Genomic DNA, 12,328 nt, shown 5'->3' on the forward strand with positions numbered 1-12,328 from the left:
AAACTGAGAAGTGTCAAATTCAGTACCAAATCCTTGGGGAGCGTTCGTTTGATATCCTATTCAAGTATGAAACTCAAAAAATTTTATTTTTCTTAAAAACTAGGAATTCGGGCTCGTTTTACCTTTGGGCCTGCCCTATTACATGGGACCTACCAATTGCCCCGGCAACTGAAGCCAACTGGAACCCGCTCCTGGGGCTTGGGCCCCCTCCTGTCCGAGTAGTTTGAACCGCTGGAAGTGCTCTCAGAGACGTACCCAAACGTGGTCGTTCCATTTTGGGTATTATTTGTATTACGGAGCCAAAGGGCCCAAGAGCTTCGTCGTTTTGATCACAACGTTTCTGGAGGTAAAGAGCAACAAAAAGGAAGAATTCTCGTTAGTGAGAGAGTGAAGACTGAGCGATGTACTTGAAGAAGCCTCTATGGAGTGAGGGAACGACAACACCGAAGGCCTCGGCGGAATCCGATTCAAACCCTCCCGCGACCGCCGTCAGCGATTTGGTCAACTCGTTGACCACCCAGAGAGTGTACCGCGAGGTCACCCTCGCGCTCCGGAGCGGCCTGCGCGACGTTCGCGCCGAGTTCTCTTTCCTCCGAGTCCGCGGCCTCCGCAGCCTCCTCAAGTTCCTCCGATCAGTCGCCGAGTCCGATTCCACCATCAACCTCTTCTCTCAGACCCAATCGCTCCCTGAGCTTCAAGGTAATTCGAAATCAGAAATTTCAATTTTTGCTTTCATTTCCTGATAAATTGATTTTGATTTGTATGAAAATGGTGAACAGTGGTGCCGGTTCTGTTTCAAAACTCGCTGAAAGATGCGGAGGATGAGATCGTGCGAAATTTGGATCACATTTTCGGGGTCGAGCCTCTGAAGATCACGAGCCCTTCAAGCGACTCTGAGGTTTCGCTTGCGCTTCGAGTTTTGGAGGGCTGTTGTCTGCTTCATCCAGATAGCGCGGTCTTGGCTCATCAGCACAAGGCCATTCAGGTAGGTACCCATGTAGCTAAAAGCTCAATCAAAATCTACGGAGTAGTTATGAATTTCAGATATGAAAGTTTGTTGTTTTTGTTTTTATAATTGGGCTTGTGTAGGTGTTGATGAATATACTGCCAACTCGAGGGGTGATTGAGCAAAGCGCTTGCTTGGATGCTTTGATTGCAATAATGTTGGATTCATCAGCTAATCAAATGGTGGGTTCAAGCTTCAATCTCATTGTGCTTGGTTTCTGATTGGTGATGGGATTTTACAATTTCATTGTTTTTGTGTAATGTTCAGGATTTTGAAGCGTTTCATGGTATTGAGGAAGTTGCAGAGCTCATTAGAGACAAGCAAGTTGATGAGAACCTCAGGTTTTTGTTCAATTTATGCTGATTGATTGATTGGTTTCTTATGTTAACCTCCGTTATTGCATAAAATCTAACATTATATGTTGAGATGGTGCCTTCACTGCCCTGAGTTGTGGTTTGAAGCTTTATCTACTTAGTGTGGTTTTTCGAAGGGTGAATTCTGGGAAATGAGTAGTTTCATTGATAAATTGTAAGGTAAATGTAAAAGTTTGTGCAACAATAGGTTTATGGTAGCCACATGATTGCTGTCTGTGCTACTTGGTTCTTCCAAATCCTTGCGTCTTTATCATTGGCAGTTCCATTTTTCGGCTTGTGCATCAGACGAGTCTTGATAAAAATCCCATGTTTTCTTTTATTCTAGGCTTAGTTGAGCTATGTCCTGTTGCTCATTTTCATTTTCGTAAAATGTGTAATGAGGTCTTCTTCGAGAAATGAGTTAAGAGTCAGGGTTTCTGAATATTCGTCTGCCTAGGCTGAGGTCTTTTCTTTGCTAATCTAATGGACACTGAAGGCCAACATCTTTTGCTTCTGATTAGGTTGAAATGTGGAGAGTTCTTGCTACTGCTAATTGGGCATGTAAATGGGAGGGACAGGCCTCCCTTGGCAACTGTACATGAAGACATAAGGAGGCTTTTAGGTGAGAAATCTGCTTCCTTGATATGGGCAGCCAGTCAGTTTGGTTCAACTCTTGATCCGGAGCAGAGACTAACCGCACTTCACATCCAAGCTCGTCGCGTGATAGAGTCCTTGGACCTGTACTGAATCTGAACATAGAAACTAGAAAGCACCCTAGGCAATTTTCCTTTGTTTTTCAATGAAATCACAATCTGTAGCCGTATTTTTGTCCATTTGCCTGTTTGTATGTCGTTCTTTGTTTGCAACGGCTGATGTTCAAGAAATTGAGTTAAGAAACTGTGTTCATATATTTTGAACAACATAGAGCAACAATCTTGTTGTAGTTATAAACCATTTTCATGTGCATAATCATAGTATTCGAAGTTGAATAAATCTCGACGAATTTCTTCTCTGTATTTGCCGGAATTGCATCCGGGGCGCTTTTGAAATCCAATTAGGTTGTAGTGGTGTTACCGTGACACACAAAAACAATTGTCTTTCATCTTAACCATGACGTCGACAGTCTTAGCATCACTAATAAGAGGAGGTGAGATTATTTTATGACATGTGACGTTCGCGTACGAATATTCCACGTTGGCCACAAATTATGCGGAGTGTAATTTACACAGAAATAAACGCGATAAAATAACAAAATATTACAATTTTAAAAGAAAAGAAAAACAAAAAAATTTGTTTCGTTAAAATCAAATAGCAACTTTTGCGGTTTAAACCAAGGGCCAGATTTCTGAAAATTTCCGAAATTACCCATACTCTCGCTCTTTAATTATCCTTTCACCCATCTAAAAGCAACCGAATATCCGACTTGCATGGAGGGGCATTTGGATAACTTTGACCTTTTCCCCTCCCTTCACAAGGATGATACGCCACGTGTCAGCCTCTCGACCCATCTTCCTTCGAGTATAACGCCCACTCAGATTCTTCCCGCTTGTTTAAATAATAATAAAAATAGAAAAATAGAAAAAAGCAAAAAATCTGGAAGCAATGTTTGTTTGAGAAAAAAAAGGCCTCTGGTTATCCTCTCAAGCTCGAGAGAGTGAAAACGACTGAGAAGCAACGAGGCACACACAGAGAGCGTGAAAACACTGTCGTTTCACTCCCTGTCTTTCAGCTTTTTGGTTGCTGGACCCTGAATTCTGAAATGGTGTGAGAGCTTGTTGAGCTGAAACAGTTAATTGTTTGAGCTTAGCTTCAATCAGTAGATACAGAGCAAAATGGCTATGGGCGGTTTGATCTCGAACCGGAATTTCGGTTCTTTTATCGACTCAGGTACTGTTGCTTCACTAACTTATCCTGATGTTTTTGTTCTTATTAGTTTTTGGTATTTTGATTTTGGTTGCATTTTGTGAATTGTAGCTTCTCAATGGAATTCATGCATGCATGTGGTTTGAATTTGATTATTTTATTTCCGAATTTCCATTTTTGTGAGCTGAACGAATTTGTTTATTTGGTTGCATGTTGCTTCTTCTGCTTTGCATTATCTGTACATAATCTGGTTATGTTGGTAAATTTTCGGCAGCAAATTGTTGATTTTGCTGCTGAATTTTTCAGGGAATGTAGTAAATTAAGCCAAGTCTATCTTTAATTCAACAATTCACCAATCAGTGATAAATTTCAGTGCATGTAAACTTTCCCAACCTAAATATACTGGTTCCTTGTTTCACAGACGTATGTATATATGTATGAGTATATGTACTGAGCAATTTTGGGAATGCTTTTATCTTTCTGAGTTCATGAAGGACTTGCTTAATTCGGCCGAAGAAATTTAGACAATTTATATGTCGAATTGGAAATAGATGGAGGGATGGACAATTTGGGAATGCTGATCAACATAGCTTACTATCTTCATTTTGATGCTTCTGAGGCGAATCCTTTGTTACTATCTGTAACTCTTTGATATTGGCAGGGAAAGTATGTCAAACAAACCACGCTGTTGTGCATCGCAAAGGAGAGCGTCTGTACAATCAGGGGAAAACATTTTACCAAAATTTATGTACTCCAAGGGGTTCTGTATCTAGAAACTCGTATAGCCCTTATCTGCATGCAATTAGTTCTTCAGATGCAAACATTCTGAAGCCAACAGGTAGGGTGCATGATGAAGGTGACCTTTATCTCATAATGTCTCTGCAATCTGGTATAAGGTCTCACAGCATCATCACTAAACAAAGAAGTACAGGAAGATGTAAAAGCTATCTTTCTTCAAACCATTCATTTAGAAGTTGTATTCAATCAAGAAAGCTGGATAAGCTTGATAACAGGCAATACCAGAAGTATGAACATGTTAAGGTTAACAGGACCCGTGCTTATTACAAGTCAGAGGATAATGACATAACAAAACCAGAGGTGGACTCACTGTCATCAATAGAGGGGTCTAGTGAAGCTGTTTTGGCAGATGGAAATGTGCTTAAACTATCTTCTTGGTGGGAGCAATTTCCCAAGCGCTGGGTGATTGTACTCCTTTGTTTTACAGCATTTCTATTGTGCAACATGGATCGTGTGAGTATTTTTCTATTTATAATCATTGTTTTTATTTCCCATTGGCCTAAGCATTGCAAACTTGAAATTTATGTTCTATTTTTTTCGTTTGTTCATCTGATATATCTCAATCAGCTAATAATGTTCAATTTTTATTGTAGGTAAACATGAGCATTGCAATACTTCCCATGTCACAGGAATTTAACTGGGATAGTGCAACAGTTGGCTTGATTCAGTCCTCTTTTTTCTGGGGCTACCTACTTACTCAGGTTTGACTCAGTATAGCTAATGTGTTTTTCCTTACTCAAATAAATTACACTTTCATTCTCAATCTTCTATGCGCACATTAGCAGGTATGTGATCATGGATCTGTCCTTGTATCGTTTAGAGGATACTGTTTCATTCATAGTAGTTAGCTCGGCCATATATTTGGTGTTCAAGCTACAAATCTGATGTATGCATATATCTCTTTTCCTATCCAGATGATGTTAGAAATTCCACGCTCAATTCTCCTGTCTGATTGTAATAGTTTTATGATTTCTCTTGCATATAGATTCTTGGAGGCATATGGGCAGATAAAATTGGTGGGAAGCGTGTATTGGGTTTCGGAGTGGTCTGGTGGTCAGTAGCGACAATTTTGACACCTATTGCAGCAAAAATCAGCCTTCCTTTTTTGCTTATTATGCGCGCTTTTATGGGGATTGGTGAGGTTTGTCTTTTCAAATGCTTTGCTTTGGATCTCTGGTCATTTACTATTCTGCATTTGAATATAAATCAGAAACTCTCCTAGTGTACCTTTTTGCTTAGGAATTGACTTGGCTAACTTTACAACTGAAACACCGTGCAAAGAGCAGAAACAAGACAGGAGCAAATAATTAACCTAAAAACTACATTGGTTTTGATAGCCCCTAAAAATTGAAAAAGAATGAGGAGCTTGTATTTGCATGGCAGGTTCATTGGTTAGGAGGAATTGTCTCAATGCACTTTTGTGGCTTAGCACATACAAATTTATCTTAGCTTCCTAAGTTTTTTCGCATTTGAGATCTATCGTATATCAGCTTCCTTCCTGAAATAGGAATTGACAATCCAATTAAGGATTCTCATTGCTGAACAAATTTCCCTTTTTCTTTCCACAGGGTGTTGCTATGCCTGCAATGAATAATATACTATCTAAGTGGATTCCAGTGTCAGAGAGAAGCAGAGCACTTTCACTAGTGTATAGTGGCATGTATCTTGGTTCTGTCACTGGGTTGGCTTTTTCTCCTATTCTGATCCAGAAGTTTAAATGGCCATCCGTGTTTTACTCATTTGGCTCTCTTGGTAGTATCTGGTTTGCATTATGGCTGAAAAAAGTATGCTCTTGCTTCCTTAGTTTTTTCATTGGAAATCGTTGCATTACCTTGTCTACTTTTGATTAGGTAGGATAGACTATGTAAAGAGAAGAAAATGAATATATCTACATATCTTTAGTATGTATTCTGGTTTGGGCTGTGCAATATTCAATAACGCACTCATTTGCAAAAAGAAAAAAAAAAGAAAAAAGAAAAAAGAAAAAAGAAAATCAATGATATTTGATTCTAGGTCAATGTAATTTTAACTCAGGATTGTATTTGATGAAAGTTTGTTAACTAGACTTGTTTTGAAGGCTTTGGGTGTGATATTCTTATGTCCTTTTCATTTCCGGGATTGTGTGAATGAACTACTACTGAATGTTCAATTTAAAGTAAAAATATAGGGCATTATCCTTAATAAGGTCACTTGTCTTGTGAACATATGTAATGTTTTACACCAGTGGTTTCTCATGTCCATCCGTCTTAGTGACTCTTCAGACACCACAAAAATATAATCTTATATAGACATGACGTGTATGGAAAATACGAATGAACAGATTGAAGCTGCACTTCAGATGCTGTTCCATAAACATTAACTGTAAAAGCCCTTTCTTGCATGTTGAATCCCCAGGCATATAGCTCACCAAAAGAAGATCCGGAGCTTAGCACAGGGGAAAAAGAACTTATCATGGGTGGCAACATATCTAAGGAACCTGTTACCGTCATTCCTTGGAAGCTAATTTTATCAAAACCACCTGTTTGGGCTCTTATAATCTGCCACTTTTGCCATAATTGGGGAACCTTTATTCTATTGACATGGATGCCTACATACTACAATCAGGTAAGGAATTGATTTCTCCAAAAATGAGCCACATGCCCACAACACAACACCCCCTTACATATCTCTGTGCAATCTTTGGATTCAGAAACTTCAAGTACTGTCTCACATGAAATCCTACTTTTTCTACTATCCTTGTGCAATTCAACAATTTTAACCAGAAGAAGATTAATTTTTAATCTTGCATATTCAGGTTTTGAAGTTCAACCTCACTGAATCGGGACTCTTCTGTGTCTTGCCATGGTTGACCATGGCTGTTTTTGCAAATATAGGAGGCTGGATTGCAGATACACTTGTCAGCAGAGGTCTTTCTGTGACAACAGTTCGCAAGGCAAGGACTATTACTGCTTGAAGCATTGAATGTGGTTTAGGTGCCGACTTGCCAGTTTTACTTTTTCTAATGATTTCCTCCAAATCTGTTTGTTGTTGCAGATCATGCAATCAATTGGGTTTTTGGGACCGGCCTTTTTTCTTTCTCAGCTGAGCCGTGTCAAGACACCTGCAATGGCAGTACTATGCATGGCATGCAGTCAGGTAAAAACTACTTGTTATTACTTTGACTGAGCTTGAATATATTTCCAATGCTTCTAAAATGTGTTGTTTGGTAAGTATTACTTGTAGGGTTATCTGTTCATACGCTCTTGCTTATTCACAGGGATCTGATGCATTCTCACAATCTGGTCTCTACTCCAATCATCAAGACATTGGACCTCGCTATTCTGTGAGTTGCTATATTCTGAACATATGGCTAGTTGATGAACTATATATACCATTTTCTATAATCAATTCCTAATCTGTCATTTTATAAGGTTATTTGTGCTTTCAACTCTTTTACCAACAACATACCTGAAGAAGTAATCAAATTATCTGAACCCTGTGCAATCAAACTTATAATACAATTACAGGGAGTATTGCTGGGACTGTCAAACACAGCAGGAGTTCTTGCTGGTGTCTTTGGTACAGCTGCAACCGGGTACATACTCCAAAGAGGTACAATTAATACTTCAATTAAATCATTCTCTTCTGCAGTTTTCAGTTTCCGGTTTCCAGTTTTGTATTGACTTCTTAAACTTCAATTTTCAGTTTCCAGTGTTGACTTCCCATACTTTAATATCTGCAGGTTCTTGGGATGATGTATTCAAGGTGGCTGTTGCATTGTACCTCGTAGGCACATTAATCTGGAACCTATTTTCAACCGGAGAGAAAATCCTCGATTAGAGAAATGCAAGAATGGGAAGGAATGAAAGCTATGACGACATGGAAGAAATGCGAACGCATGAAAGGGAAATCGGGCTGAGCAAACTAGTTTTTAAGATATCACCATCAATGTTTTTGTAACGACTTCTGAGGCCCTCTCTGGGTTGGCTGGAGACCCCCCTTTTTACAGGTTAATAATGCCTTTAGTTTCAGTGTATGGCTCTAATGTAGAGAACCTATGGGTAATTTGCACCCCATGAACCTTTTGCTTTGCCCATGCAATGCTAATAGCATCTCATCCACCTAAGTTCTTTCTTACTGGATTTCTCCACAGTAACATTGCTTCTCGCATTCCACCGTATGTACAGCGCCGATTACGGCGCTTGTGTGTGATCAGATTTTCTTTCAAACTTTAGATTTGTGTAGCTCAGGTGATGTAGATTCTAGCTATAATTGTTTTCCTAATAACTCAAATATTAATTATCAGAAAGAAACAGAATTAAGAACAAAAATTCTGTTATGCAATATAAGTAGGACTAGGCATTTCCATTCATCATCTTCTGACAATAAAAACCTGTTTACAACCCATGCATTATCTCCATTGGAGATAAGACTAATCCCCACCCCACCCCACCCCTCTGAACTTGCAGAAATTTTTATTGACCTTATCTACATGAAGCAAGAGGCAAAAAAAAAAAAAAAAAGATAAAAAAAAAGATAATAACATTATATTGGGCAAAATCCATGAAGCAAGAAGCAGAGAAAGCTACAAGGTTGAGATGAACCTGGCACAAAATCTTTTCCAAATGAATAGTAATAAATATGGATAAATGTAAAATTATGAAATTTGAACATACAAGAACATAAAGAATCTTAATGTAAAATAAAATTTTGCAAGCTCCTTTTCTTTCTTTGTTTTTTTTTAATGTTTTTTTAATTATGTTTTTTGCCTACAAGGGGGAAGCTAGATGCTCTCTCTCTCTCTCTCTCTCTCTCTCTCTCTAAGCTGATGTATTTGTGAGAGAGACTGTACCCCCATGTGTAGTGGAAAAGACCAATTTGCTGCTTGTGACCCAAAACATTAACAAAACATTTAATTGAGCCACATGATCTTTGCTTTCCAATTCCCCCATCTATGCTCCGAGTCTTCATCTTCATGGGTTCCACCACTCCATAAATAACACCACATTCACAACACAGCCTACCCTCAACACCCAAAATTAAAACCCTCATCCTCTTAAGCCCCCCAACTACCGCTTCGCCATTAACGCCGTGACATTTAACCCCAACACAACTCTTGCCCCTGCAACTTTGCCTCAATGTCCTTCTTTGCCCTTGCTACAATTGCCCCTAATTCCCTAGGGTGCACATTCACCATGAGTCCATGCTTCATGAACAATGTCAATGACATCTTCTGCTCCACCTTGTGGCCTGGCACCAGCGTCAACCGGTGCCGGAGCAGCACTGACGCTACTACCGACTTCATTTGCAAGTATGCCAAGTCCTTCCCTAGACATATTCTTGGACCAGCATTGAATGCTACATATTTATTTGAGTCATGCATTATGAACTTCTTACCATCTAAAGATAACCACCTCTCTGGTCGAAACTCTAGGCAATCGTCCCCCCATGTGGACTTCATCCGCCCCGTTGCATATATTGAGTAGGTCACCGATGATCCGGCGGGCACGAATGTCCCGTCGGGCAAAATGTCATCGCGCACAACATGTTTTGAGTCCTCAGGCACGGAAGGGTACAACCTAAGGCTTTCGGACAATGCTGCCTTCAAGTATATCAATCGGTCAATTTCCTCAAACTCCAAAGGCTCCTCCAACCAACTCACCACATCATCACCACGTGTCTCGATCAGAACGGTGCAGATTTCGTGCAAGATTTTCTCTTCGATTATTGGGTTCAGAGTGACCAACCAAAAGAACCAGCTCAGCGCAACTGATGACGTGTCGCGTCCAGCTAGGATGAAATTGAGTGCCACGTGTTGGAGAAAAGTATCTGAATAGTTCTCCTTTTTCTTCATAAACCTTGACAACAGATCATCATGTGGGTTTCCATCCTTCTGCTGATTCAGCAACTCGAGCTTACGGGAAGCAATCACATCGGATAAATACTCCTCAATGTGCACAAGGCTTCGGCTCAGCGTGACTTCCATTCCAAGCCCAAGCCACTTCTTCAGCTTCCACAGCACTTCGGGCAAAATAAAACGCTGTAGCGAGGCTTCTGTGGCTCGGTCGAAAGCCGAGGCGAAGCCGTTGTCCGGAAACCCCGGCGCGCAAGTCTTCGGGTCCTTCCCGAAAGTCAAGCCGCATATGTTGTCGAAAGTGAGCCGAAGCAACAAGTCTTGAAGATCAACCGGCTTGGATTCAAGCTCAGCCGATTGAAGAATTGGGCAGAACCTCAGCTTGATGGATCGGCTGACCCACCGAGCCATGGCTTGGCGGAGCGTCCGGGTTGTGAATTCCAATGCGGCCGTCTTCCTCTGAAACAGCCACGTGTCGCCATCTGAATTGAAGATGCCTTCGCCCAAAAGATCATGAAACACGGATTGCCAAGTGGGGCCCTTGGGGTAATTGTCGAACCGGGTTTTCAGTATATGCTCCAGATTCTTCGGGTCGCACGTGACGGTCACGAGGCCCTGCTTTCTGGCGAGGAAGGGGATGGCGCAGATGCATGTTTGATACGTGCCGCCGCAGGCGCGTAGGTTGTCGCAGATCCAGTCGTGCAAGCGGTCGGAATTTTCTATGAGGCCCGGGAGGCTTCCCAATAAGGGCCAGACACCTGGACCCTTCAGGGACCGTGAGATGAAGGTGAACCAAAGTAAATAAGCTGTGATGGCCGTCAAAACCAGCAAGGCCGTACCAATCTCCATCTTACTTGTTTGCCACGTATTGACCAAATCGCCCAAAACCCAAAAAGAATGCAATGCAACAACCACACTCAATCTCACTGAGCCAGCTACCAGCAAGCAAACCCGAAACCTGTTTTTCCTGGAAAGTATTTTCCCGAGAAAATGTTTTCTGGGAAAGTACTTTTCTTGTAAAGAAGTGGGAAGAAGTTACTATAAAACGTACGTCATAGGAATATGGGTCTGAAATGTGAGAAATAGATGAAAAGAAGGAAAACCCAGGTTGTGTTTTTCATGCATATATATGAAATGTTTGAGGGATTGATTGAGAAAAGGAGAGAGCTTTACTGGATCTGAAAAATATGGAAGGTTAACTGTAAGGTGGTGCTTCTCAAGTAGAAGAACAAGAGAGGAGTAAATAATTGATGAAGCAGAGAGATGGAGGAGTGACTGATATGAAGTGGAGTGGTGTGTTAATTGAGAGAGGGATTTATAGGTGAGAATTGTATTGAGAAGCAATTATTAAGGCCAGACTGGTCCTTGAAATTGCTCTCTATCTCTCTCTGTCTGTCGCTCTGTTTCTTTTTTTGTTTTCTCTCACTAAAATTAAGCTTCACAGCAGCACAGCAGGCGCCATAAATGTCTTCAGAGGTCGTTGAACTTTTTAAAGCTTGCCCGAAACCTCTTTCTCTCTCTCCCTTTCTAGAGCTCTTTTTCCACAAAAACCACTGGCTCTAGCAAATTAAGATGATCTGCTTTCTCTCTCTCTCTCATCTGCAACTCTTACACCTAATTTTACTGGAAATGGAAGAGGCGATTTAATTCAAGAGCATTGAATGAAGAGGAAATTTAATGAGATTAGTTGAGGAACTATATATAAAGCAAGTAGAGAAACCCCAAAAAGAAAAAAACACAAATAAAAAACAATGATAATTATATTGGAAAAAAAGAAGAAAGAAAAATGGGTCACCCACATACACACATACACAGTGTCTGTTTTAATTGGATCAATTGTGGGTTGTTTATGATCATTATCTTAACCCTAATAAGCCCCCTTCCCCTTTTTCTTTCTTTCTTTCTTTCTTTATAAGTTATACCTTTAAGTATTAAAATTAAATGAAAATTGGGTTCTTCATGTGGTTCTTTTTGGTTAGGGTTGGGTGAGCAACCCACCCACAATTCAAGACCCTTTTTGCTTCTCTTTCCTTTCCTTTGCTTTGCTTTGCTTGTGTGACTCTTTTTTCTTAGCTAGTAAAAACAATTCTGGGATTCTTCACAGGTTTGACCCTCTCACTTTTAATGCATTATAATCAATGAAATTATCAAAAAATGCGCGCCTCTCTGCCTGTAACGTGAAAAAAGTCAAAACCCCATATACAATATCTATCTATATATATACTGTTCACCTGAATGCTGGTATGGCCTAAATTTTTGCACATTGGCAGGCTGCAGACGCTTCATCAGGATTCGTATGAAACCTGGCATTGAAATTGAAGAGCTTTGACAAATTTGGGATAACGCTATCTCGTCAAACTGTGAATCTAAACTGTTAATTCTCATCACATTCTAGCAACGTAAGTATTTATTCGATAAATACATAAAGTCTAATAAGAAAACATAACGCTAACGAATGAATTTATAACATCCACG

General features: G+C 40.2%; 3 protein-coding genes across 3 annotated transcripts; 2 read left to right on the plus strand and 1 right to left on the minus strand.

The window, feature by feature from the left end:
• LOC18787471 lies at positions 283-2,375 on the plus strand. Its single transcript, XM_007218682.2, has 5 exons — positions 283-699; positions 780-985; positions 1,090-1,188; positions 1,274-1,347; positions 1,881-2,375. Exons 1-5 carry the CDS (start codon positions 402-404, stop codon positions 2,104-2,106), a joined length of 903 nt encoding a protein of 300 aa, XP_007218744.1. The 5' UTR covers positions 283-401; the 3' UTR covers positions 2,107-2,375.
• Positions 2,916-8,211, plus strand: LOC18785305 (ascorbate transporter, chloroplastic). Its single transcript, XM_007220138.2, has 11 exons — positions 2,916-3,246; positions 3,884-4,473; positions 4,614-4,721; positions 5,006-5,161; positions 5,589-5,804; positions 6,415-6,624; positions 6,815-6,952; positions 7,054-7,155; positions 7,277-7,342; positions 7,527-7,611; positions 7,742-8,211. The coding sequence occupies exons 1-11, from the start codon at positions 3,192-3,194 to the stop codon at positions 7,837-7,839; spliced, it is 1,824 nt and encodes a 607-aa protein (XP_007220200.1). The 5' UTR covers positions 2,916-3,191; the 3' UTR covers positions 7,840-8,211.
• LOC18786749 (cytochrome P450 86A8) lies at positions 8,617-11,760 on the minus strand. The gene has a single exon (XM_007218931.2). The coding sequence runs from the start codon at positions 10,700-10,702 to the stop codon at positions 9,098-9,100; it is 1,605 nt and encodes a 534-aa protein (XP_007218993.1). The 5' UTR covers positions 10,703-11,760; the 3' UTR covers positions 8,617-9,097.

The sequence above is a fragment of the Prunus persica genome, chromosome G2 (genome assembly GCF_000346465.2).
Source record: "Prunus persica cultivar Lovell chromosome G2, Prunus_persica_NCBIv2, whole genome shotgun sequence".
NCBI lineage: Eukaryota > Viridiplantae > Streptophyta > Magnoliopsida > Rosales > Rosaceae > Prunus > Prunus persica.